At 45.3% G+C, this 27272-nt stretch overlaps 1 protein-coding gene across 2 annotated transcripts in view; it reads left to right on the top strand.

Annotated features, from left to right (window-relative positions):
• Tbc1d22a (TBC1 domain family member 22A) overlaps positions 1-27272 on the top strand; it is a 274151-nt gene that overhangs the window by 11608 nt on the left and 235271 nt on the right. Inside the window, exons 2-4 of one of the 2 annotated variants that reach the window (XM_055627173.1) lie at positions 6147-6203; positions 6932-7266; positions 10686-10862. In XM_055627173.1, the coding sequence (XP_055483148.1) occupies positions 6147-6203; positions 6932-7266; positions 10686-10862 (569 nt within the window). The remainder of the gene's footprint in view (positions 1-6146; positions 6204-6931; positions 7267-10685; positions 10863-27272) is intronic. The other variant, XM_055627174.1, reaches the window with a different exon arrangement.

Here is a 27272-nt window from a genome sequence, read left to right as displayed (position 1 = left end):
TATCTATCTATCTATCTATCTATCTATCTATCTATCTATCTATCTATTTATTTATTTACAATGTTCTGTCTGCAGGTATAGCTGCATGCCAGAAGAGGGCGCCAGATCTCATTATAGATGGTTGGGAGCCACCATGTGGTTGCTGGAAATTGAACTCAGGACCTCTGGAAGAGCAGCCAGTGCTCTTAATCTCTGAGTTGGTTTTATGTCAGATTGACACAAGTCAGAGTCATTTTCAAACAGGGAAACTCAATTGAGAAAAACTTTTCACCAAACTGACCTTTGGGCAGACCTGTGGTGCATTTTCTTGATTGATGATTGATGTGGGAAGGCACAACTTACTGCGGGTGGAGCCATCTCTGGGCTGGAGGACCGGGGTGCAGTGAGAAGGTTGAGCCAGCCAGTAAGCAGTGCTCCTCCATGGCCTCTGCATCAGCTCCTGCCTCCAGGTTCCAGCCCTGATTGGTTTCCTGCCCTGTCCTTGCTCAGCGGTAGACTATTACCTGCAAGTAGGAGATGAAATACACCCTTTCATTCCCAAGTTGCTTTTGGTCGTGGTGTTTGTCACGGCAACAGAAAAGTAACTAAGACACACATGGTAGCAATTTGACAAGGTTTTGTATGAACACTGAGTAGTGACGTGTTATACATTAAATACACATGAGTATATTTAACTTGCTTTCAGTTTTCTGTTGATCAATTAGTTGATCTCATTTTTGCCCATCATGGTTAGTACCTGGTCTATGTGTCTGCTATCTGTTCCGTGTATACACTCACATACTTTGCTTCCTTTGTATTCATTCCTCAGTTGATAATGAGTATCTACGAGAGATTGCCGTCTGCATGCTGGTCGGTGCTTTTTCACACTCAGCATCTTGGTTGTGTGTGTGCTGGGGGTGTGGCTCAGTGGTAGAGTGTTGACATAGCATACAGGAGGCCCTAGCTCTGATTCCCAGCCCGGCTAACACTTTTTAGTTTTCTTTTTAGTAGCACAAACTTTGCTGAGCCGCTTTCCTCAAGTACTTGCACAAGAGTTTTTTTTATTTTTTATTTTTATTTTTTGAGTTTTTATTTTTTTGTCTCTATGTCAGGATGTGGTTTTATGTCACGTGTCCTTGCTTGTCACAAAAAATCCCTGGGGTCCTGGGTGGCTGAGGAGTTTTAAAAGATGTATTCAAGAACATTTCTGTACTTTTTTGGGAGGGGTCAGGGACCAACCTACACACATACCTCTGCAGCACACCCCCAGCCATGAATGCTCTTTACAGAAAGGTTTCCTGGCCTGAAGGAAGTATATATGTCACTTGCCACTGCTTTTCCGTGGCTTCACTGATGGTTGTTTTTCTTTTTTAGCAATGGTAGCCCAAATAAATGCAGTTTTAAAATGATAAAAACAAGGCTCCTTTAAGTCTGAGCTTGAACTTTGTTGGAACATTTTCTACTCAATAAATACAAGTGGTTTGCCTATGAAGAATTAATGAGTTTCCCGGGCTGCTGAGAGGGAAAGGCCTGAAGTCTTTGATAATGCTGCAGAGACTTTTATGAAAATGACATGCAAATAGTGCCCTGCAGGCCAAGCTGCCTACTGTTTTGAATATGAATATATTGGGGAAGAAGAAGCATGTGAATATTGGAGTCAAGGTAGATTGGCTGTGGTGACAGGCGCCCTATGGGGGTCATGGTCTGTATACACAGGGCTACCACTGTGGCTGTCTGGGCCACAGTGTGTACTTTGTTTCTGTTTGGAAGCCAGGCTTTCACACAGGCAAGCACAGTGTACCAGCATCCAAGCCACACCCCGTGCAAATTCTCATTTCAGCTCCTAGTATGAGGAGCGTAAAGATCAGAGAGTTGACTTTCCTCAAGCTTTACCAGCCAGTAAGTGTTGGCGCTGGAATTGGCACCTGGGCCTTTTGACTCTTCATCCTGAGAACTCTACGCCAGTGTTAGACACCTCCATAAGGTTTGGGGAAAGGACACTCCAGGTTGTGCAATCTGAGTAATTATATGCTTTTTTGTCTCCCTTGACGTAGAGCACACATCTGTGTCTCCTGGGTTCTGTGGACAGAAATTCAGTAGTCCACGGGGGAATGGGAGCCTGGTTCTTACCCCAGGATGCTCTGGGAGTCACTGGGCAGACTTGAAGGTTGGGGATGAAATAAGGCTCTTCACTTTCTCGTATACTATGGCCAGTGGCTGCTGGCTTCGAGCTGTCAGTTGTCATGGTCAGTTGAGATGGGTAGATACTCATGGGCAATTCTTGTGACTAGTTTGGGTTTTCTCATAGAGTATTGTCTGGGGTTGAAGAGAGAAAACCCGGTCAGGTGGAAGCTCTGGTGTTGTAGTCAAGGTTCAGCAAGAATGTTAGTTCTCCCATTTCATAGCCCGTGCAACTGCGCTCACCCATTTCAAATCCATGTAACTGTATTTACCCATTTAAAATGTGAGTCTTCCTCCACTGCTCCCCGCTTTTCCATTGCTTACCCCAGAACTGGGTGATGTGGTATCACTGGTCCTGCTAGCCACACTGTGCCAGGTTTTCTCTGTCTCCACCTTCTGAGGTTGAATTACAGATGAGCAGCCCATACTCACTTACCAGTCTGGTATTTACACAGGTCCTGGGATCCAAATTCCTATCCTTTTGCTTGCTTGCATGACAAGCACTTTAACCACTGAGCAATCTCCTCAGCCCCATCTGTCTGGAATTTTCTGTCTGCCCCTCTTTTCTTAGGTATAGGTGTAACAGTTTTTCAAAGGAAAACCATGACTGAATTTAATGAGCCCATGCTGTGTTCCTGTAGCACACGTGATCACAGGGCGTTATTACACTAGGCTGTTGTTGACTTTCATTGGCACACCTTGAGTATCTTAACACCTTGAACGAGATGATATTGTTCCTATTTTTGCCTTCCTGCTATCTGGTCATGTAGTTACTATCCAAAAAGTGTTTGTTAAATTCCACTAAAATTTTTAAGTTATAAAAGCTAACATTTTATATAATTAAGATACTGTGCTATAGGCATTCAAATGAACTGAAAACAAAACTCCGCTGTATTTTAGTTTGTCTTAAAGATGTCCTTAAGCCAGTGAGGAGAGGTTCTGGAAACAGTGGTGTTGGGCCAATTGCTTTTTTAAAAGTTTCCTGCTGAACTGTTCAATGACAAAGTGATGGCTGTACTGGAAGGGGTAATAAACCTATAGGCTCTGGACATTGACATGTTTGGTGGGACTACTGTTTTGGTGGCCATACTGCGTGAATGACACAGGAATTCTCACTCTGCAAATCAGTAAGAAGGTGAGCCCTTGTTAGCAGATGGACACAGGACATGGATAGTTTACAAAAAGAAGAGGTACCATGAACAATATCTGAGGCACAGAGCCAGCACAAAGATCGCTTTCCTTCTGTCCATGTAGTGGTAGCTGGCCATCCGCCAGCCCTTGCTGGGGGAAAGGGAACTGCTTGACTCTCCTTTGGCAGCATGGCCAAACCTCCTTAAGTGTGTGCCTTATGCCCAGGGCATTCCCATTGCAAGAATTTGTCCTCAGGAGGTTATCAAGTGGTGTGTAGGCATTCCTCTCCAGAGGGGTTATTGCTATCCTTGTAACCACAAACAATTTAAAATCAGTTCTGTGTTTCACAGTCAACCTTGGGTAAACTCATTATGTTGCAGCCATATGGCAGCACAGTGTGAAATTAGAAGTGATACTGTCCAGGGAGGTGGCACAGGCCAGAGATGAGGTAACCAGAGCTCATTCTATTCCTGTGGTGTTTAAAACGCTTAATGTTGAAATAATTAAGATTTACAAGGAGTTGCAGAGGTATGTACAGGGAAGTCCGAGCACTGTCCACCTCATAGTGAGCTTTTAAACTTACACATGCTGCTTCTAGTCTCTTTACACATCGAGTAACACACCTGAAGGCGAATAAATGATTTAAGTAAACTGAAGGAGGAAGTAATAACACAGGGAATACGTCCCAGCCCATTGCAGAGTCAGGAAGGTAGGGTTTATTTTTGTAAGGAGATTTATTTTATCATGATTTAAAAAAAAAATCTTAATACATTTTTTTTTTATGTGTGTTAAGTGCCATAGCATGCAGGCAGAGGTCAGAGGTCAACTTGTAGGCGTTGTTTTCTCCTTCCACTATGTGGGTCTTGGGGATTGAACAAACTCAGTTTGTCAGGATTAGGGGTAAGCAGTTTTATTCACTGAGTTGTCTTAGTGACCCCCCCCTTTTTTTTTTTATACTTTTAATTATGTTTATGTGCATGTCTGTGTAGGGATGTGTGCATGGAGGCTAGAAGAGGGCATCTAGTTCTTTGGCGATGGAGTTATAGGTAGCTTTAGGTTGCCTGATGTGGTTACTTAGAATTGAGCTCGTGTCCTCTGCAAGAGCTGTATGTCCTCTTAACTGATGATGCATCTCTCCCACTCCAAGATTTAATTCTAAAATGTATTATAAGCTTTTTCTTGCAGTAGATGGGAATTAACACAAAATCAGCACTGGACCATGGGCAGAGAGTGAGAGACTTTTCGGAGCAGCCAGCCCTGGATGGGATGTTTTCCTCAAACCCCTCCCGTCGAGGCTCAGGGATCTATGCAGAAGAGGCAGCAGAAAGAATGTGAAAGCTAGAAGAGGTGGTGGGGGACTCCACGGAAACAGCATCTCCCAGACACACAGGATGACCCATGTATGAGTTCACAAAGACTGTGACAGCATGCATAAGACCTGCACAAGTTCAAACCAGACACAGTAAAGTTCCACCCTTAACCAGGAAACTATTTGCAACTGATATCTGCTAGGAAAAGACAATCTGTTTTCTGTAATGGACACTGGCTGGGTATATTAACCACACTTCAGGGTAGGCCCCATGCTCAGGAGTAGTTGGCCAACACAAAATGGACTCTATTGTTCTGTGCACTTTTTATTTTGTTTTGGAATGTTTTGTCTTACTGTTTTTTTTTTTTTTTTGTTTTGTTTTGTTTTTTCTTTTTTGTGATGGAGGTGGGGAGTTGCTGGGAAAGGGGATGAATGCAATCAAAGCGTAGTGGATAGAAAAAATTTAAAAACAACATCTTTTAACTTACTTAAAAAAATACTACATTTACTTATGTGTTTGTGTGTGTGTGTGTGTGTGCACACATATGCATGTTTCAGAGTGCTTGGATGGAGATCAGGGAACAACTTTGGGAATCAGTTCTCTCCTTTCATCAAGAAGATGACTGAACCCAGGGATTGAACTTAGGATTCAGGCTTGGCAGAAGGCCCCTTTACCAGCTGAGCCATCTGTGGTACCAGGATTTCATTAAAAACAATAAAAAAAAAATTCATGTGTTTGCCTGAATTGGTCTTCATGTTTCTCCTTGCACGCTTCTTCCTCCAGCAGGGTCTTGTGTCAGAACCTCAGAGTGTTACTGTACCAGTTAGACTGATGACAGTAGCTCTGATGAATAGGGATTTGTTTGTTTCCTGTACCTGGAAGTGAAAGGAGGTGGTCAGCTTGGGCCTCTAGCTCTCCAAAGGCAGCACGGAGTCTCTTAATCTTCTAATATACCAGTCTTCAGAGGCGGCTTCATTCTCGTGGCTTCTCATGCTGCGCGGTGACGAGTATCCAGGCCTCATCTCACCTCTGTCCTGGGATGTGCCTGACTTGGAGAAGCTGAGGTCCGAAAGCGCTGACTGAGCCTGGCTGGTTTTGTTGGAAAAGTGACAGCATTTATTTTTTTCTAAACCTTAAATCTTTACTTTTTTTTTTTTTTTGGTATATTTGGATAATCAGAACAGCACCTGGTAGAAATTCCTAGTGAAGTTAACTTGTGAGGTTTGTTCTGCTTGTGAAACACGTTTGTGAGTAGTGGCTCAGGGACCCTGGTGTTCCCAGTGGTCTGGGTGGCTCCTGGAGAGCCATGCTTCCTGCTTTCAGGACAGGCCTGGGTGTCTGTCCTGTTGTGGGGGTGTGGGCCTTGTGGTGCCATTCTCACTAGACTGGGCCTTAGGCCTGGGTGGCAAGATATGCTAGCTGCTGATAGAGTGTGGCCTCTCCTGGGCATGTGGCTAAGGAAGTCACACTTTTCTTGATCCAGTTGGGCTCTCAGCAGAGCTGGGGTGGGGAAAGATCTAATTTTTTGTTTCCCTGTTTTCGTAGCATCCAACATGTGTATGGAGCCCAGCATCCACCTTTTGATCCACTGTTACATGGCACGTAAGTGGCTGTCAGTGTCCTGCTTCTGCCAGCTTATTGGACTCTCTGAGGGAAGGGACATGTTCTGTCAGCAGATGGCTTAATCCCTTGCTCTGTGAGACACTGCTGTCTGTGCCTAGTTCACCCTGTAGCTGGGCAGTCGGATGTGGGGGCTGCAAATCAGAGGGCAGAGGGCAGAGGACAGAGGGCACTCAGTACTCAGCACGCCTGGCGTGAGGACAGTGTAACTCCAGACTGTCCTTATAGCTTATCTGAATCCTTCCTCTGTCCTGCACTCTCTCTCTGTCCTGGTCTTGGCTCTTGCTGGTGTGGCCCTCCAGGGCTGCACCTGCCTGTCATAGTTCCTGACTATGCCAGGGCTGATGGTATGCATAGTCAAGGTTGGGGGCTGTCCTTCAAACTGTTCCGTCTCTGGGTGTGCATGCAAAGGCTCTGTTCTCTGCAGGCTCCTCCTGCCGGGCACACCTCAGCTGCAGCTGTAGGACTTGGCTGAGATGGAGAGAGTGTAGAATGTGCTTTCTAGCCTTGGCACCTCTCTAGTTCTATGGTCCTTGGTGGCTCTTGCCTGAGACGCCCCCTCCCCATCCCGTAGCCTGTGCAGTGCTGAGTCCTATTTTGATGCCACCACATTGTGCTTTTCTTGGCACCCACATCTAGATGATGTGTCCTCTCACTTGGGGTTCTCTTTTGGCTGAGTGTACACAATAAAGACACATTTGCTTTTGTAGCTTGCTCAAGACCTCGCCCAAGGTACCCACCACCCCAGTGAAGGCCAAGAGGGTCAGCACCTTCCAGGAGTTTGAGAGCAATACCAGTGATGCTTGGGATGCCGGGGAAGATGACGATGAGCTCCTGGCAATGGCCACAGAGAGCCTGAACTCCGAGGTGGTCATGGAGACAGCGCACCGTGTCCTACGCAACCACAGTCAGAGGCAGAGCCAGCCCTCACAGAAGGAGATGCCAGAACCAGAACCTCAGCCCACAGCAGAGCCTTCTGTAGTTACGAGTGGTGACCTCCGCCTGGTGAAGTCTGTCAGTGAGAGCCACACTCCTTGTTCTTCAGGTAGGGACGAAGGGACAGTAGAACCAAGGAAGGACTGGAATAAGGAGGGCCTGTTTGCAGCAGGTTCTGGTCCATGAGAGACTATAGGACCATCTTTCATGTGGGTGTGGTACTCCCAGGCCCTGAAATAGCCTTGTTGCTCATGGTGTCCAGATGTTCTTTACTTTCTGGAGTTGAGGGCATCTTTTCTACGTAGGAAATGACATGGCTTGTGACTTGTGTAGGGGCCCAAGAAGAGGACCATGGGAGAGCATAGGAGATGGGGGATGCCAGGCTCCTTTAGAAAGGATCCTGGAGTGCCCAAGCATGCCTCTCCCAGGTAAGGGTACTTTTCTCTCATTTATGGATGAGAAAACAGATACACAGTAGCCTAAGGTCACCCTGCTAGATTCAGAAAGGCACTTTGTACCTAGCCTGGTTTTCAAAACTGGGTTGTGCTAAAATGTTACAATTTTTTTTTCAGGTGAGAAGTTGGCTTTATTTCATTTGTAACAAATTTAGAAAATTGAGTTTACTGGGAAACTGCAGCGCAAAAATTGAGTTTACCAGGGAATTGCAGCTGCTTTTGAGTTCTTTCAAAGTTCTGATGGAGAGTGCTCCCTTCCACCTTCTGTCTGCTCAGTCTGGGTAGGGTGCCCTCTAGTGGTGGCGTCCAAGGGTTGGCAGGGACCCTGGATACTTTTGCTCACCGCTGTGCTAGGAGAGCCATTGACAAAACTTCCCCAACCCCCAGGGATAGCTGGTACATCTAGGGCACTGTTATCACTGCTGATGGCCCTCAGCACCCCAGAAGGAGGAGCTGAGAGTGGGCAGGACCACTAGGAGCCCTGACCAGAAGGAAACTCAAATCCAGGCAGGTGATAGAGCTTGGTGGTGTCACATTGTGGCAGCCTCTCCCGTACAAGTGAGGAAGTCATATTACTGGAGAAATGGCCGTGATCTCATCACTGTGTCCTGAAAATCTTGCGCTGAGCATCCTGTGTTGGCTTTCTGGGAGAGATTTGTTTGAGAACTGGATAATAATAATAGCACGCTGTGGTTGTTCACTCTGTGGCCAGCCCCTTGAATGATAAATTCTTTAAACTGCTCAGGCTTCTAGGAGGGAGTTGTTTTGTTCTTTTTTTTTTTTTTTTTTTTTTTTTTACAGATGTGCACTAAGAAGACCTTGAGCTGCTCAGGAGAGGTGGGCCTGGGGTGGGGTTGTTAAACCCAGGGTCTGTGCCTCCAGAGTCCCTGCTGTTAGTGCTGGCTACCGCAGAGACCAGCGCTTCTCATCCACAGATCCTGGCCCCAGGAGGCATGTGGCAGTGTGTTGGACAGTGTGTGTTAGAGCTGGAGCAGGGTGTGTTTGTGGCACTGAACATGGTGGATGTGGCAGGGATGCTGCTCAAATTTCTGCAGTGACTCTGGCAGAGACTGAGTATCCCCACTCTCCCACTGGTAAGGCCAGTGGATTTCTGCCAGAATGGGTTACATTGGTTCTGGGAGCTTCAGCAGTGTGTGGCGAAGAGGTGGTATGCTTTCTCTATCCAGGGCTTAGCCCCTATTGGTCATTGTTGTAGAATGCATCCTCTGAACATAACAGCTGACCACCTCAGAACACCGTGACTGCTTGCAGGAGACCCCCATGATCGGACCTGTTAATTGCTGATGTTTCCTCATATTGAGAAGGAATGTGAAGGTCATTGAATCCTCACCCCAGGTTCTAGTCACTTTCTCCTGTGCCTCCCAGATAGCTGTGTGTGATTCTGCCTCCATGGCATGTTTTCTTATGGCATCTGTCTTATTTAATGTTTTCTTGCTGTGAAGAGATCCCACGACCACAGCAACTCTTACAAAAGAAAGCATTTAACTGGGGGTTGCTTACATTCAGCGGTTTAGTCCATTATCATCATGGCGGGAAGCATAGTGGATGCAGGCAGACTTGTAGCCGAGAGTTCTGCAGCCGGATCCACAGGCAGCATGAAGACAGACCCTGGGGCTGCTTTGAGCATTTGAAACCTCAAAGCCCCAGTGACACACCCCTAGTGACATACTTCCTACAACAAGGCCACACCTACTTCAATAAGGCCATGCCTCCTACTCCCTGTCAAGTAGCTCCATAATGACCAGGCATTCAAATATATGAGCCCGTGGGGGCCATTCCTGGTCAAAGTACCACAGCTTTGGATGTTAGAATACATAGATAATGGAGGATTCTGGGGCTTGCTGGCCAGTCACTCTAGCTCAGTCAGTGGGCTTCACACCCAGTAAAAGGACCTGCCCCCAAAAATAAGCTAGAGCGGGATTGAGGAGGACACCTGCTCTTGAACTCTAGATGCGAGTTTATGCATGTGCATCATGCACACGTGCACAGACTCTCCCCATGCCACTCTGCTCTTGACCTCTAGTGCCTGTTCTTGCTGGTTTTTTTTCTTTTGGGGGGGGTGTTTTTCTCTGGATGCTGCCTGCGGGTAAGGGTAGAACAGAGATCCTTAGGCTAACTCTTGGACCAGATTCTGCCCAGAACCTTCTGGTCTTGCTCGTAGGTTGTCTGAAAGGCTGCCTATAGTGACTAGGGAGTAGAATAGGTGGGGTTCCTTGCCCCTGCTGGTCTGCAGTGCCTGAGGTAGACGCCAGCATGTTGGATATAGATCTTTTCTGTGGCTCATTTTTGACTGTACACTGAAAGTGGAGGTGGGAGTTGGACCTAGCAGTGACAGGGCCCACAGCCTCATATCCTTGGTCCCTGGGGCTCTGTGTTGAGTGACCTGGGGATCTTTGGCTCTCTCTGGGCTGTTCCTAGCCAGGTTCCTGAATGGATCGTGCTACCTCACCTCCCTTCGCGGACTCCCTGAACCTGCAAGGTTTTGTTTGGTAGGCAGCAGCTAAGGAGATACAGAGAGAGGGGGGAGGTTTGCACTCTGCTGGCGTCTCCCCTCCTCTTGTCCGTGAAGGCTCCTTGCCTGCTTGGCTTCCTTTGTTCCTTCATGCTAGAACTCCAGGTTTCGGGGTGGGGGGAGTGGAGGAACTGAGTCAAATGGTCTCTGGACATGGCCAGGTCCTCTTGGAGCCTCCTGGTCATGTACCTGCTGTCTTCAGTGCTTTGGGGCATCATTCTTTTCTTTCATGGTATGGAACAGTGGCTTGCCTGCCACAAGTATACTTGGGTGACCCATGCAAACCTGTTCCTCCACAGGACTGATCCACCTTCCAGGCCTCTGGATATCTCATACCCGGAGAGGAGTGGTCTGGACTTTGCTGGTTGTCACGATGTGATCATATGCAGATGTATCCACTTTACTGTTAAACAGTAAACTGGATGATGGGAGGAAGGGAAAACTGACCAGACAGTGAGTGCCGTGGTGAGCATGTGGCCAGGAGGTTAGAGGCTTCTGCTAACCTGCTAATCTTGCCCTCTGTTCTTCTACCCTTTCTAGAAAGCACCAGCGATGTCGTCCCTCTGCAGCGGTCCCAGTCTCTCCCCTACTCAGCCACTGTTTCACTGAGTGGGACATCTGACTCACATGCCCTTGGTGGCTCAGCCCTGAGTAATAGAGAGGCCTCTCGGCTGGACAAGTTCAATCAGCTACTTGCTGGCCCCAACACAGACCTTGGTGAGTCCCTGAGGGTGGGCTCTCTGTTTCTTACAAGATCACACATTCATTACAGGTTGCACACACACTCTGGGTTGTGTTTTCCTGACATTGAGTCCCTAAGATGCTGTTAGCTGGGCTGCTTAATTTCTTTAGACATGTTTACTAATGTATTCCCAATACAGTTTCCTAGTATATACTTTTCATTTTCTTTCTTAATGCTACAGTATACTTTCCCTACTGTGGTCCTCTGTGGGAGGTCGAGGTCTAGATTCTGGGCACGTGGCTGTCCTTGTTCTTTATAGGCTGTGAGTTGACAGTGACTTGTGAGGACTGAGGTGGGGTGACTACCATCCTGAGCTACTGACTTTGTACTGTGCAGACATGGGGATGGGGATGGTATGAGGATGACAGGTAAGGTCCAGGTGGGCACTAGGAAGAGAGGGTGGTTGTCAAAGTGAATTCTCTTGAGCTGCCTGGTCACCTGAAGTACTTATGTGGACACTGGCCAGTCACCAAGACACTTGCTTTCAAGTCTTTGTGGTGGAATTGCCATTTAATTATTCTTTCATTTTTCACAGCTTGTATTTGCTGAATGAACTCAGATAGGTGTTTACCAGGTGCTTGAATTTTCTGAGGGCCAGGAGGTGTTCTAGACCATGGGATCACTCATAGTAGAGAAAGAAATTCTTTGAACATGAAAGATGTAGGCAGAGCCAGAGTAGCACCTTTAGGGCTGATAACTGGGAAGTGTAATGCCCATGTTGGTCAGGAGGTGGCACATGGGGCCTGTGGATGGGCTGCAGGAAGCTGATCTATGAGTTTGGGAAGCTGTAGGGAGGATGGCCAAGTCTTATGTTCAAGGCTGGATCAGGACAGCCTTAGGTCTTGAAATCTCCACAATGGAATTTTTCTCTTAGCTTAATAACTTTTTTGTCGTTGTTGTTGAGGCAGGGTCTCCCTACATAGCCCTAGCTATCCTAGAACTCATTATATAAATTAGGCTGACCTTGAACTCACAGAGATCTGCCTGCCTCTCCTGAGAGCTGGGATTAAAGGCATGTACTACCATGCCTTGCTTGAAATTTTTTTTTAAAAAATCAATAGCACATGCATATTTTACAATATTACAAAGCACAAGGGGATGAAGAGTGAAAACAGGCCTCTGCTTTCCCCTGTTTCAGGAGCCTTCTGTCAGAGGTGGTCTGTGAACATTGCTAGAAACATTTGTATGTAATTTTATACTTAGGAAAAGTCTCAAGGATAGTAATCAGTTTCTAAGCACATGTCACCCAGTTTTACCAGTTGTTTGCATTTTTCCCATTCACCATTCTCTGTCTGTGCCTGTGTTTGTGCTCCCAGAACCAGAGTCAGCTAGAGTCAACTTCCCATGTACTCCCGAGAGCTTTGCGTGTACTTCCTGAGAGCACGAAGGTAGTTTATTCAGTATAAAGAATGTAGCCTTGACACAGTGCTGTTTTCTGTGTCGTGAGGATGCGCAGTGTGTGTTCACATTTACCAGCGGTACCCAAGAGTGTTCATTAAATCTCCTGTTTCCTTGTCCACAACCCAGAGCTTGATGGCACCCTCCCCACAGTCCTCTCTGCTCTAATACCTCTGTGAGCCTGGAATGCTAGTTTCCCCTTCCTTGTGCTTTCCTCTCAGCACATTCAAGCTGTGCAGGCAGTTGCTTGTCAATGTTCCTCTGTTTCTGATTGGGTCCAGGTGAGCATCATTGGGTCGGCAGGAGCATCATGTTGGGATGCGGGTTCTTTCCTCTTATCCTTATTCCCGTTTTCCTTTCCTCTTCTCTCAGAACCTAAGCAGCAGTCTGTAGAGCGGTGCCTTGGAGTCTGTGCATTTATGCAGTACTTTTTCTTCATCCACCCAGATGCACATGCTGGTCCACAACTCACTTTTTGAATTGTATGTATTTACAGAGTAGCTCCTAGAGAGCCACATGCCGCTCAGTGGGTATCCCACAGTTTATTTTACAAGCCCTCTACTGATGGGGATGGAGGCTGCCCCCAATTTTCTGTTGTTCCAGCTTAGGACCTTGTACGGATGATGGTGTCTATAGAGCAGTTCTCACCTGGGGTGGGAGGGCACTACAGACAAGGTGGTGTTTTTAGGCTTGGCATAGAGCTAGATGGGTGGAAGTTCCTTTCACCAAGATAGGAAAGCAGTGTTTCTCATAGGAAAGGAGCAGAATCTCCTTGGTGAAGTTGGAATCATGTTTCTCCTTGTCCTGTACACCATGCGCCCATGTTTTGCTGAACAGGGGCTGTCAGTTAGCTGCTCAGATTTTGCAGCAAGCCTGACAAATGTGTAGGGAGGAAGCAGATCCCACCATGCTTGTGAGGAGGCTCTGGAGTTGGCTGCCTGGGTGGAGACCTTGAGCAGGCTTGCTAACTTGTGAGCCTAGTTATTAGTGTCCTTGCTCATCTACAAAGTGTGCCTGGAGCTGGAAGGAGACAGTGCGTAGACCACTAGAGTGCTGGCTGCAGCATGGACTGCCTTACTGCTGTTCTGTATAATTGCTGTAATGCTGATTATCACAGTATAGCCACTTGGTAATCTGTCATGCATTGGATTGCTTCCAGACATTTCCTGGTTATGTCCACTGGTTTGTGCCATAGGCAGGTGACCAGGAGATAGCTGATGGAAATGGATGTGCCTGATGGCAGTCCTGGTCTGGATCAGCTTGGGCAGTAGCTAGAGTCTTCTTGTGGGTCTCACCATCACGGCAGCGTTAGAAGTTAGATTGTACTTGCAGTAAGGCTTTCAGGGCTTGTGGGTCACCGTGAGCATGTGTGGGTGACAGTTTAGATGTAAAACTCAGGCTCTTTGTCAGGTTGCTGTGATTATGGTTTTCTTACTCTTTTTTCTTTAAGAATTCTGTTAGACTATTTGAAGCCAAAAAGTTAAAGCCATTTGCTTTCAAAGATAAACAATTACCAGATTTGTATTTAGTGGCAAGAGAAACATAGTCAGTAAATTGCCTGTTTTCCTAAGGCCTTTAAGGTAGCTCTGAGGACAGTGGAATACATTATCCTTCCATTACATAAAAACCAAAGTGGTAAATATTTGCCGAAGTTGGGGAAGCAAATCGCTGATGTGCGAAGGACCAACAGAAATGGCTCTACCTGCCGAAGGTCTGTGCCAGCGTCCGCTGCTCTTTGTTTAGCTTATGCTCTGTTATGAGCTCAGGGATGAAAGTAGCAAATAGAACTTAACAGCTCACTCCCCTCTTAGCGTCAACTCAATATTTACTCACACAAAGACTGCCTGCTTTGAAGCCTGAGAAAATGACACTTGGAGGCATCATGTTCATCACGTGTGCACACTGATCAGGAGTACCATTGGAAATATGCAAACTGTGCTGTTTCCCGAGGGCTGCTGAGTGACTGCACATAGCAGTGGGGCCTCTGTGGGCAGGCTCTGCAAAGCTCAGCAAGGGGCACGAGAGAGCTGTCAGCCATCAGAACAGAAGGTTCCCCTTTCCTCTGATGAGTGTGGCAGGCACGTAGCCTTGGTCCTGGGTACTTAGGTATATCTATGCTGGGTTTGAAGATGGAGAAAGTGCCTGGATAGAGGGGGAGAAAGGCATAAATGGAGTCCTGTTTCCTGGAAGCACGGCCATGAGCAGATGCCACTGAGCACCCTTGACCTGAGGGCCACGTTGCAGGGCCTGTGGTGAATGCACTCTTAGGGTCCAGTCCCAGCATGGATGCTGGCTGTGCCCTTACTCTCTGTGACCAGCTCACTGAGTGTCTTACCTCAGGGTTGAAAGGGAAATCCAGCCGATCTTGCAGAGCTCTTGTGAGTACAGGACGTAACTTATGCTTTCAGTCATAGGGGAAAATAGGGATCCAGAGCAGCAGAAGCCTTGCCCTTGAAGATCTGGCATTCTAGTCTGGGAAAGACAGGCAGACACTTACCCACAGCCTCTCTCCACACAGGGCTCAGCAGAAACATGCTCATGTGTGATGACCGTGTATTCACCAGCAGCACCTTAGTTATCCCGCAGCACTGCTTCAACCCCAGGTGTGGAGAGAGCTGAATATGGACGGCATTCCAGCAAGAGGAGGCAGGGTGCAAAGATGCTGTGGTGGGAGAGCCTCACCTGCTTGAGGGGTGGACAGAAGGTGCTGAGGCTCAGGGAGGTCGGGGGAGAGAGGTGAGTAGAGCAGGAAGGCACTTGGACCACAGTGCTCAAGAGATGCAGGAGGAGCATCATTTGCTTGAGCACAGAGTGACACTCCAGGAGGCTTGGAATCCTGTGGGGTAAAGCTTGGAAGGAAGCACCCTGAGGGCTTCCAGCAAGAGGGGGCAAGTGGCCTTGGACTAGGTAGATTTCTTAGGCAGTTGGCAAGGTATGGAGGGGAAGGAGAGGGAAGATGGTGAATGAGAAGAGGAACCCAAGCCAAGAGTCTTGCCATTGGATCTGGTGGGGTAGTCAGTTTAAAATACTATCTTGTGAGCCCCATAGGTGGTACCTGGTTGGCTGCACATGAAGTTGAGCAGACCGGGAGGAAAGGGCCACACCATCAAAGCTTGGAGCTCAGAGGCCGCAAGGACGTGAGAGCAACTGGCGGTCCAGACACAGCACTTTTCTAGAAGGGTCATTTCACTAGAGGGAGCAAACCATGGCCTTTTGATGCAGCTGGGAGCTGCCAGCCAGTGCTGCGGCTTCTCAGGGTCCGCAGGTCTCTGTTCAGCTCCACAGCACTCCCTGCCCATTCCTTGTCATAGGATTACTGCTCAGGAAGCTGTATCTGAGGCAGCCCTTCAGGGAGTGGAGCAAGGCAGGATAAGATGAGGTTGGCTTTGGGCAGTGTTCCCAGCCTCCAGGTCTCTCTTGGTTTTGGTTAGTGTAGATAGCAACATTCTTAGTGCTCTTTGGAGGCCAGAAGAAATCGTTTCTTCTCCTGTGGGTCTTGTTGGAGTACTTGGTATCTGGTCTAGAAGAGGTTTGCCTTGGACGTCCTGGGATGGCTTGGAAGAGCTATCCCCAGGTCATAGGCAGCTGGCCAGCCACTGTCCAGTGTTCCCCTCTAGTAGCCAGGGCCACATCATGGCAAGATGCCCTTAGTTGGGTTGTGTTGGGTTTTAGAGAAGGGTGTGTGTGTGTGTGTGTGTGTGTGTGTGTGAGAGAGAGAGAGAGAGAGAGAGAGAGAGAGAGAGAGTGAGTCTGTGTTCAGCATAGTAATAGTGTGAGAGGGACAAAGCAAGTTCCAGCTAATTCTTGCACTGGATCTCATTAGGAAAGAGCTGCTTTGAGCTACTTACATATAGGAAATAAATCCTCATGTCTTGACATGACTTTCTTTCCACCTGCACCTTCATGCATCAGGGGCCCAAGCAGCACTCAGTTGCTGGTAAATAGTTGTTATGGACAGATGAAAGTCAGCTCAACCATGATAAAATAAATAGCCTGTAGGCAGGAGCAGGGCTCACTCACCTAGGCTCCTGCCTGCCTCTGCTGTCCTGCCTTTACTCTCTACCCTCATTTGCCTGTGTGAGGAGCTGTGTATCTTCTCTACGTGTCTCACCAGCGGCTCTGTCACAGCATTAAGGAGAATGCGACTAGAAGCTGGAAACATTGGAAAGACCGTAAATGCAGCAAACCCAAATAGCCATTGTGCACATGCACCTGTTGTGTCTGAGGCAGTTCACCCTTTCTTACCCTGTCCTTAACACCTGTCATTTCCTACCCAGCATTCAAATGCCGAGAAGCACCCACCCCCGCACTCCCCTCCCCCACTATGTTTACTTCATCTGCAGTGGACTCTGGGGCTCCGGAAGTCTGAGCCGTAGGTAAGCATTCTGGTTCCTGACTCACACTGTAGTACCACAGTCTTTATTTTTCTTTTTAATGACATTTTCATGGCTGAATGTGACATTTGAGAACATGCGATGTCACTAAGTTTAAAACAATCAAACTGAATATGGCCTTGTGCAAGGTAAGTGTTTCATTAATAACGACAGCCGGTGTATCTTCAGTGCAGTAGGATATTGTTCAAGGCTCTTTTAGATAGCTTGTTTCTGGGAATGATGAGCTTTGGGATGTAATCTCCAGAGCAAATATTAAACAATTGCAGAGGCTCCTGTAGAGTTTTCAACAGGTAGGCAGCCTCCCAAGTTGCTCCATTACATGTTTGCCTTTTTTTTTTTTTCTCATTGGCTCCTTTGAAGATTAAGATATTAAATAATTGTGCAATTTTTGAGACTGTGGGATCAGCAAAATTACTGTGAAAATTTCCTCTACTTAAGGACAGAAGAATGGGAGAGTATAAGAACCACAGGAATCTCTTGTTCCTTATTCTCTGCAATATTGCATATGCACCTATTATTTTGTCTGCCTCTAACAGTTTGCGTCTGTCTGTCCACTCTACAGCCTGACCCTCCTGTGGGCTGCGGCTGTGAGCTATGTGTCCTTATATTCTAGTGACCTCACGAGCTGTGTGCATAGAAGAGTCTGAGGAAGTGCTGGTGACGTTACTGGGTTACCACATTCTAGTGTTCTTAGCGGTTACCAGTGTTCCCAACTCACCAGTTGACATAGGCGAGAGGGTTTTCTGAAGGTAACAGAAAGCCAGACCCAGGGCCTTTCCGTATATGGCACTATGTTTTTCTCTGGGAGGTGTCTGGAGACTGGGAATTATTGGCTCTAGTTCAGAGGTTCAGTCATGCCAAGGATTTCAGCTCCAAGTCGCTTGTCCTCTCACTCATGGCCACAAGGTGGCGATCATTATCTTGTGGTCTGTAGCCTTGAATCAGAAAGGCAAATTTTAATTGTTTAATGGATTCTGTTGACATAGATTCATCGTACACAGTGATGGTTTCATAAAGACGTTTTCACACAAGTACTACTCCCCTCCTTTCCCCCCATTTCATTCCTTTTCCAAGACAGTCTCACAGCTACTGTCACAATGCCATATGTATGTAAGTATGATTTATGTATCTGTGCGAAATCTAGGAGCCACAAATGAAAGCAGATGCACAACATTTTCTTCCTCTGAGTTGATGTGTTTTACTTAATATGACACGCAGTTGTACCTGTTTTCCTGCAAATGACATGACCTCATTCTTCCTTATGGCTAAGTAAGATTCCATGGATGTGTGACACACTCTGTCTCTGTCTCTGTGTGTGTGTGTATCTGTCTGTGTGACTGTCTGGGTGCCTGCCTGTCTGTGTGACCCATTGTCTGGTCTGCTTGCCTGTAGATAGACTCCTGCACAGATTTGGTAGCCTGGCTGTCATGAGCATTGCCATAGTAAGTACAGGTGTGCAGTCTCTGAGGTGTGCTGGCGCAGAGTCCTATAGGTGCTCACCCTAGAGTGATGATCAGGTCACACTGTGGTTCTAGCCTCAGTTTTCTTTGAGGAGTATTCATACCGATTTCTACAGCAATTGAATTTGTTTACATTCCAGGGGCACCTATGGGTTTCCTTTTCCCCTCATGGTCACCAGCTTTTTTGGTCTTAATAGCAGGCATTCTGATTGAAGAGAGAAAGAATGTCACTGTTGTTTAGTTTGTTTTCCCTGATTGCCAAGGCTTTTGAACTTTGTTTTTCATATTTTTTGGCCAGTAATTTATCTTTTTGAGGACTGTTTCATTAGCCCCCTTTTTTTAGTCCATTGCTTGGCATTTTGGTATCTAATCTGTTGAGGTTTATAGATACTATTTCTCTGGCATTCACTCAGCTGGCAAAGATTTCACTCAGTTACTGTCTTTGCTGAGCAAGCTTTACAATCTCTTGCACTCTGACTGGTCAAGCCCTATTCTCTGAGTTGTTAAAGTCCTGTTCAGTAAGTCCTTGACTTTGCCTCCTATGTCTGCTTTCCCATGTCTTCCTCTAACAGTTTCCAAATTCTGAATTTCAGGTCTTACATTAAGGTCTTCAATCCATTTTGGCTTCATTCTTTTTTTTTGGGGGGGGGGAGAAGGAAGGGATTTATTTCATCTTACAGTTTGTGGTCCATCATCTAAGGAAGTCAGGGCAGGAAACTGCAGGCAGGCACTGGAACAGAGGGCACAGAGGAGTTCAAATTTCTGGCTTGCTCATCCTGGTTTTTTTTTTTTGTTTGTTTGTTTTGTTTTGTTCTTAATTCACTTTACATCCTGATGGTAGCCCCCTCACTCCTCTCCTACTGGTCTCACCCTTCTTCCCTCTTCTCCCTATTCCCCCTTTCCTAGCCCTCCCAAAAGGGGAGTCCCCCCAGTCATCCTATCCCAACACATCAAGTCACATCAGGACCGAGAGCATCCTTTTCCACTGAGGCTGGGCAGCAAGGCAGTCCTGTCAGGGGGAAGTGATTGAAAAACAGGCAAAAGAGTCCTGCTCCTCTTACTAGGGAACCCACATGAAGCCTGAGCTGCCCATTGGCTACATCTATATAGGGTGACTAGGTCCAGTCCATGCATGGTCCTTGGCTGGTGCTTCAGTTTCTGTAAGCCCCCTGGGCCCAGGTTGGTTGACTGTTGATCTTCTTATGGGGCTCGTGTCCCCTCCAGGGACTTTTATCCATCTCCCAACTCTCCCACAAGGCTACCCTAATGTTTGGCTGTGAGTCTCAGCATCTGTTTCAATCTGCTGCTGGTGGAGCCTCTCAGAGGACAGCCATGCTTGGGTCCCATCTGCAAGCAAAGCAGAGTATTGTTAATAGGTTTAGGGGTTGGTTCTCTCTCATGGAGTGGGTCTCAGATTGGGTCAGACATTGGTTGGACATTCCCTCAGTCTCTAGTCTACCTTCAATCCCTGCACATCTTGTAGGCAGGGTAAATTTTGATTTGAAGTCTTTGTGGATGGGTTGGTGTTTCCTCCCTCTACTAGGAGTACTATCTGGCTAGAAAGAGGCCTCTTCAGGCTGTATGACCCCTACTACTAGGAGTCTTAGCTAGAGTTACTCCCATATCCTCCAGGAACCTACCCTGTTGTAGGTCTCCAGCTTGTCTCAGAGATGCCCCTGCCCTCGGGGTTTCTCTTCTTGCCCAACCCCTGTGGCCTTTTGCCCCCACTATCCCCACATCTGATTCCTATCCTCACTTTTCTCTCCACTCCCTTTCCTACCCTGTTCCTTCTCTTCATCCACTTCCTCTGTCTATTCTATTTCCCTGTCTGAGTGAGATTTTAGCATCTTCCCTTGAGACCTCAGCCTTGAACTCATTGGCACAGGAGACAACTTCCCAAACAGAACACCAACAGCTCAGGCTCTAAGATCCACAATTACTAAGTGGGACCTCATGAAACTGAAAAGTTTCTGTAAGGCAAAGGACACTGTCAGCAGAACAAAACGATAGCCTACAGCCTGGGAAAAGATCTTCATCATTCTATATCTGACAAAGGGCTAATATCCAAAATATATAAAGAAATCAAGAAGTTAAACACCAACAAACCAATAATCCAACTAAAAATGGGGTATGGAGCTAAACAGAATTTACAACAGAGGAATCTCTAATGGCCGAGGAGCACATAAAGAAATGCTCAGCATCCTTAGTCACCAGGAACATGCAAATCAAAACAACTCTGCGATTCCATCAAATGATAGGTAGGATCAAAAACTCAAGTGGTGCTGGTGAGGATGTCGAGAAAGGCGAACACTCCTTCATTGCTGGTGAGAGTGTAAACTTGTATAATCACTTTGGAAATCAATCTGGCGCTTTCTTAGAAAATTGGGAATAGCTTTACCTCAAGACCCAGCTCCCTCAAGACCACTCTTGGGCATATACCCAAAAGATGCTGTACCATAAACAAAGATAATTTGCTCGGCTATGTTCATAGCAGTTTTATTTGTCATAGCCAAAAATTGGAAACAACCCAGATGTCCCTCTCCCGAAGAATGGATAAAGAAAATGTAGTACATGTACACAGTGAAATACTACTCAGCTATTAAAAACAAGGAAATTATGAAATTTGTTGGCAAATGAATGGAACTACAAAATATTATCTTGAGTGAGACAACCAGACCCATGGTATGTACTCACTTAAAAGCAGATATTAACCATATATATACACAGGATAACCATATGACAGTTCACAGACCAAAAGAAGCTGGCTTCATTCTTTTACATGTAAATACTTGGTTTTCCTAAGTTGAAGAGGCTGTCATTTTTCCAACATACATTTTTGGCATTTTAGTGAAAAATCAGATGGTTCTGCAGGTTTGTTTCTGGATTTTCTCTTGTATTCATTGACTTTCACATGTCCTTTTGTGACAGCCAGCCTTGCAGTTTTTGTTAGCATGGCTCTGTAGTGCACCCTGAGGTATGCTGAGATCTTTGGCATTGCTTTCTTGCCCAGGATTGCTTTGGCATTCTGTGGTCTTTCACTTTTGTATGAATGTTAGCATTGGCTTTTCTGTTTCTTATACAGAATTTGCAATTTTCATGGGGATCACATGTTTATTGGTAGAGGTCTTTCAGTTCTTTGGTTAAATTTATTCAAATATATTTTAGTGTTCTTAAGGTGTTGTGAATGAGCTTCTTTAATCTTATTTACAATATGCTCATTTCTGGCATCTAGGAAGGCTACCGATCTTTGTAAGTTGATTGTGTTCTCTGATTTTCTGCAAGTATTTATTAGTTCTAAGAGTTCCCTGATAGAGTCTATAGGGGCCCTTATGTATCAAGTCATATGGTCTGCAAATAATGATAATTTGATTCTCCTCTTTGAGCTATTTTATTTCTCTTGTCCTACTGTGCTTTAGTGAGACTTTAAGTGGTACACTGATTGAGAGTAGAGAGTGGTCACCCTGTCTTGCTCCTGATCTTCATGGAAATTTAGTGAGTTTTCTCAGTTTTTCTTGATGTTGGCTGTAGGGTGTCATAAATAGTCTTTCTTATGCTGAGATATGTTTCCTTCATTCCTAGTCTCTTCAGGGTACTTATGAGAGGATGGGACTTTGTCAAAGGTGTTTTCTGCATCTATTGAAATGACGACATGCTTTCTGTCGTGATGTTTTACATTTATTGGTTTGTGTGTGTTGAACCATCTTGTGCTGCTGAAATAAAGTCAGACTGATCAGGATGAGTGCATGTGCTGGCTAGTTTTATGTCTACTTCACATAGGTTCTGAGAGGAGGGAACCCCAATTGAGAGAATGCCTTCCTAAGATTGGACTGTAGGCAAGCCTTTAGGGCATTATCTTATTTTGTGATTGATGGGGTGGCAGGGTGTAGAGTGTGGGGGAGAGGGTAGTGCATTGTGGGTGGTGCCATCTTTGGGCTGGTGGTTCTGGTTTTATAAGAAAGTAGGCTGAGCAAGCCATGTGGTACAAGCCAGTAAGCAGCACCTGTTCATGGCATCTACATCAGCTCCTCTCTCTGCCCTGTTTGAGTTCCTGTCCTGACTTCCTTCAGTGATGAACTGTGGATGTGGAAGCAGAAGCAAAAGAAACCCTTTTCTCCCCAGCTTGGGTTTGGTCATGGTGTTTCATCATAGCAGTAGTAACCCCAAGTAAGACAATGCTCTTTTTGATGTGTTCTTGAATCTGTAAGTATTTTCTATTGATACTTTTGGGAGATTGGTCTGTAATTTTCTTTGTGTGTGTAAGTGCCCTTCATCTGGTTTTGATAGCAGGGTAATATTTGAATTTGGAGGCATTCTTCTTTTATATTTTATGAAATAATTTGAGAAAAAAATACTGTTATTTCTTCTTTAAAGGCTTGATAGGATTCTACAGTGAATCCATCAGGGTCTGGACTTACACTCTTTGGTTGGAAAATTTTTAATTGCTGCATCATTCTTGTTGCTTGTTACAGATATGGTTACATCCTTTATCTTATCTCAGTTTAACTTTGGTAGGTAACATGCCTTTAGAAAATCATCCATTTATTTTAGACTTTCCTAGTTCAGTATTCTATTTTATATTTTAAACATTGTTTCTTTAACATGTGTGTGTGTGTATGTGTGTGCCTGTGTGTGTGTGTGCCTGTGTGTACTATAAGAGGTCAGAGGACAAACTTGTATTAGTTGGTTTTCTTCTTTCTTCCCTTCTTCAGCTTGGGTTCTGGGGATGGAGCTCAGGTCGTCAGGTGTGGCTGAAGGTACCTTAACTTGTGAGCCATCTCTTTATCTTGGAATACATTTTGAAGGTATTTTCTTATGGTTTTTCTGACTTTTTGTTGATATCTATTATAATGTTTTCATTTTCATCTCTAATTTTATTAATTTGGGTCTTCTCTTTCTTATGATTAGTTTGGCTATGGGTTTGTCTAGCTTGCTTATGTCTTCAAAGAACCAACTCTTCATCTCACTGATTTTTTAAAAATTTTCATTTCATTAATTTCTGCCCTGATCTTAATTATTTCTTTACAGCTGCAGCTTTTTTAAAATTAATCAATAAACTGTTAAGTTTTATTGACTAACAGCTGCAGCTTTTGATTTTGGCTGCTTGTTGGTGATAGGTTTGCCGTGTATAGCTTTTAGTATATTGAGGCGTACTTCTATTTTTGGTTTCTTCAGGGCTTGTATCAGGGAGGGATGATGAATGTTGTTAAAGGCTTAGTTTCTGCATCAATTGAGATGATTATGTGATTTCTGTCCTTGAGTCTATTTATGTGATGTTTTACATGCATTGATTTGTGTATGTTGACCTGTCTTTACATCCCTGGGATGAGGCCAACTTGATCATGGTGAATGATCTTTTAGATGCATTGATGAAATTGTATTCGCCAGTGTTTTATCTTTGTCAGTATTCTTTATCTTATCTCAGTTTAACTTTGGTAGGCAACATGCCTTTAGAAAGTTACCCATTTATTATTTGCAGCTTAGTAGCTGCAAATTTTATTTTGTATTATTTTATTTTGTATTTTTAAAAATCTTTCTTTTTATGTTTTAATATGTGTAAGCCACAAGAGGAGAAATTTTGATTCTATAATTCATTCATGAAACTGGTCTGTAAATTTTTTATTTGCGTGTGTCTTTTTTTGGTTTTGGTATCAGGGTGACACTGGCTTCATAGAGGCATTTCTTTCTACTTTATTCAATAGCTTGATAGCTTGAGGGTGTTAGGTTTTTTTTTTTTTTTTTTTTTAAAGGTCTGGTAGAGTTCAGTGGCAAACCCACCAGAATCTGGGCCTTATATTTAGGTTCAAGACTTTTTACTCCTGATTTGTTTTCACTGCTTATTATAGATTCATTTAAGCTGTTTATATCTGGTGGGTGAGGTTTTATAGGTCAGATATGTTTATATCACATTTTTCAACTTATTGTAATAAAGGTTTTTGAAGCATGCCCTGATGACCTAATGAAGTTTATTGGTGTCTAGTTTAATGTCTCCATTGTCATCTCTAATTTTATTAATTTGTGCCTTCTTACTCTCTTCGTTTGTTTATCAATCTTGTTTATCTGTTCAAAAAGCTAGCTTTTGACGTTGCTGGTACTTTTTGTTTCTGTTTCACTGATGTTTGCCCTCATGTTTATTATTTCCTTCTGTCTACTGTGTTTGGGTTTGACTTGTTTTTGCTTTCCTAAGTTCTTAAAGTTATTTTTATTTTATTTTATATGTCGGAATCTTTTACCTCTATGCATGTCTGTATACCATGTTCATGCCTGGTGCCCACGGAGGCCAGAAGAGGGCATCAGATTTTTTGGGACTAGGGTTACAAACACTTGTGAGCTGCCATGTGGGTGCTGGGAATCAAACCCAGGTACTCCGGAAGAGCAGTGCTCATAGCCACTGACCTATCTCTCCAGGCCCTTGTCTTTTTAAGTTTTTAATAGGTACCATTAAGTTATTTACTTGAGTAATTAAAAAAAAAAAGCTATAAACTTCCCTCCTAGAACACTTGCACTGCTTCCCATAGATTTTTGCATGTTGTGTTTTTTATATCTTTAAATTTTAGGAATTTAAAAATTTCTCTTGATTTTAAGATTGTTAAGTGTGCGTCAATCTCCATGGAGATTTTGCAGTTTCTCTTGCTGTTGATTTCTGCTTTGTAGTCCATTGTGATCAGATGGACTGTAGGAAATTATTTCCGTTTTCTTGATCCAGCTTCTCTCTACATCCTGAAGTCTGTCTTCTACTTGTCTGTTTCATTGGTGAGGTCTCCACTGAGTTAGTTTTGACTTACTTCAGTTTGTTTTTTTTTTTTTTCAGTATTTATTGAATTCATCCTTCAATTGCTGTATTGACATCTTTATTTCATTCAGCTGTTTGTTTGTATTGTCTTTGAATTCATTCAGGAATTCGAGTCCTCTTTGATTTTGCCAACATTCTTAAGCTCATTTCTTTGAATTCTGTGGTATTCACGCAATTCATTTGCACTGAGGTCTTTTGTTGCAGATTTGGAGGAGTCCTGTTGCCTTGACTTTTTGTGTTTCTGCACTGCAACTGCCTCATCTGCGATTTGGCTGTTGGTTAGATTGTTGTTTATTTATTTTTTATTTAATTTCTCTATGCTACTGGAGAGCAAACCTAAGGCTTCCCTGCTAGGCCATGTGCCTACTCCAGGTTTTTCTTTAATCACCTGCATGCTTTTGGTTGAAGTTTGCAGTGACCAGGTGCTTCCTGCCCCTGGTTTATACTCCTGAGGTGCTCCCCTCACCTGCCCAGGGTGTACTCCTCCCCACAAGCTGTCCAAGCCTGTTACCAGGTTGGTGGGCGTGCAGTGCCTCAGTGCAGATCCTGAGGTTGCCGGTGTGCTGATTTCTGCCTCGGACAGCAGGGGTCAGCCTTCCCTTAGGAGTTATTCAGCCCTTAGGAAGGGAGTCACTTATGGTTCTTCTTCCCTGTCCACCCCCCCCCCCCCCGCAGTTTGCCAGTTTGCGGAATGGTACCGCTTTCCCAGGGCCCTGCATTGGCCCCGTTCACACTTGTGCTTACCCCTGTGCTGGGTGTGTGCTTGTCACCAGTGCTCTCTTGGCTTGAGCATGATTACAGGGTGTCCCATGGCTCTGTGTTTCTCTGGGTCCATTTTCTTAGAGGGTGGAAAGAGTTCCCACTGAGTTTCAGGACAGGCCATCTCCTGTGAGGTGGCCTTGTGACTCTTCTCAAGGCTCATCTCCCACTAGGTGCAGGGTGAATTGGAGAGTGGCCACGTAGACTTTTCTGGCAGAGTGATTCGTTTTCAGATTCTCTTGAGATCTGCTGCCTCCTTGCCCTATGATAGGTGATGATGTGGCTTACAGAGCTGTGTCTGCTTCACTAGCTTATTGGTTTCTCCATCAAAACTTTGTTTTCAGTGTTTTTGCTCAGAGTCTCTTTTCCTCTTGCTTATTGGCCCTGAGCAGAAGGGGGCTGTCCTCTTTCCCCGAGTCAGCCCAGTACTTTAGGTCATAGTCTGTTTGTGTAAACCAGATATTCATTATCTCTGTGTTTATCTAATCTCCACTTTGTATTGATGCTCTTTCTTACCTGACTTTGAAGGCTGTCATCCAGTGTTTTCCTCCAGATTCATAGGACATAAGAGAGTACTGCCTGTTCCTGCTCTGCCATCTCCTGCCCCTGAATAGTAAAGGAAAGCAGACTTTTGAGCTAAGTCATGGACACTCACAGCTATCAGGAGTGATGCTGGTGATGATGATACTGGTGAGGGTGTGATGATCAAGTGTTGACGGTAATAATAGTGAGAAGATGATTGTGTAGCTGCTGTTGACAGTGATGGTGGTGATAGTGCTGATGGTGACAATGACAGTGGAGAGAGAGATGGATGGAGGCAGTGCTGGCAGTGACAGTGATAATGGAGACAGTGATGATGGTGACTAGTGATGGATGTTGTTAGTGCTGTGGTAGCAGTACTGCTGGTGGCAGTGCTCCTGGTGGCAGTGCTGCTGGTGGCAGTGCTGATAGTGAGTGTTTGTCTGTATGTATCTGTATGCCTGTGTCATATGTAAGAAGGTTGGGAGTGTCTGCTGATTCTGTTGTGTGGGTGTGATGTCCAGGACAGGCTTTCTGGTGAAGTCTTAGACTATGTTGAAATGGTCTTAAAGGGAATCATGTGCGGTGCCCAATGCTGGACAGCAGAATAACAGTTTCTTCAGAGGAGGAATTCAGAACAGGTGGTGAGTGTACAAGTATGCTGGGCTGCTGTCACAGGACACTGTACTGGGCACTTCATAAGACCCACATTGCTTTTCAAGATGGGGGAGTTGAGGGATTTTCTGGTGAGGCTTGTCCTGTTGTTTGAAGATCTCACTTATACTCTGTCCCCACATGGCTTTGCTTTTGTGCATGTTTGAAAGGAAAGAAAAATAGAGCAAAGTATAGAAAGGGAGCAAGGAGGGAGTGAGGAAAGTGGTACAGTTAGAGAGAGGGAGGAGGGAGAGAGAGAAGAGAGTTAAGAGTTAGAGAAAGAGGGAAAGGGAGGAGAGAAATGAGAGGTTAGAGTTAGTGATAGAGAGAGGGAGATCGGAGGGAGAAAGCTGAAGTTAGAGAAGGAGAGAGACCCGGGTGCATGGTGCATATGCCTCTAATCCTAGCACT

This window comes from Psammomys obesus, unplaced genomic scaffold (genome assembly GCF_907164565.1).
Source record: "Psammomys obesus unplaced genomic scaffold, mPsaObe1.curated_primary_1811, whole genome shotgun sequence".
Classification (NCBI taxonomy): Eukaryota; Metazoa; Chordata; class Mammalia; order Rodentia; family Muridae; genus Psammomys; species Psammomys obesus.
The sequence above is the reverse complement of the archived record's forward strand: the minus strand, read 5'-3'. Positions and strand labels throughout refer to the sequence as shown.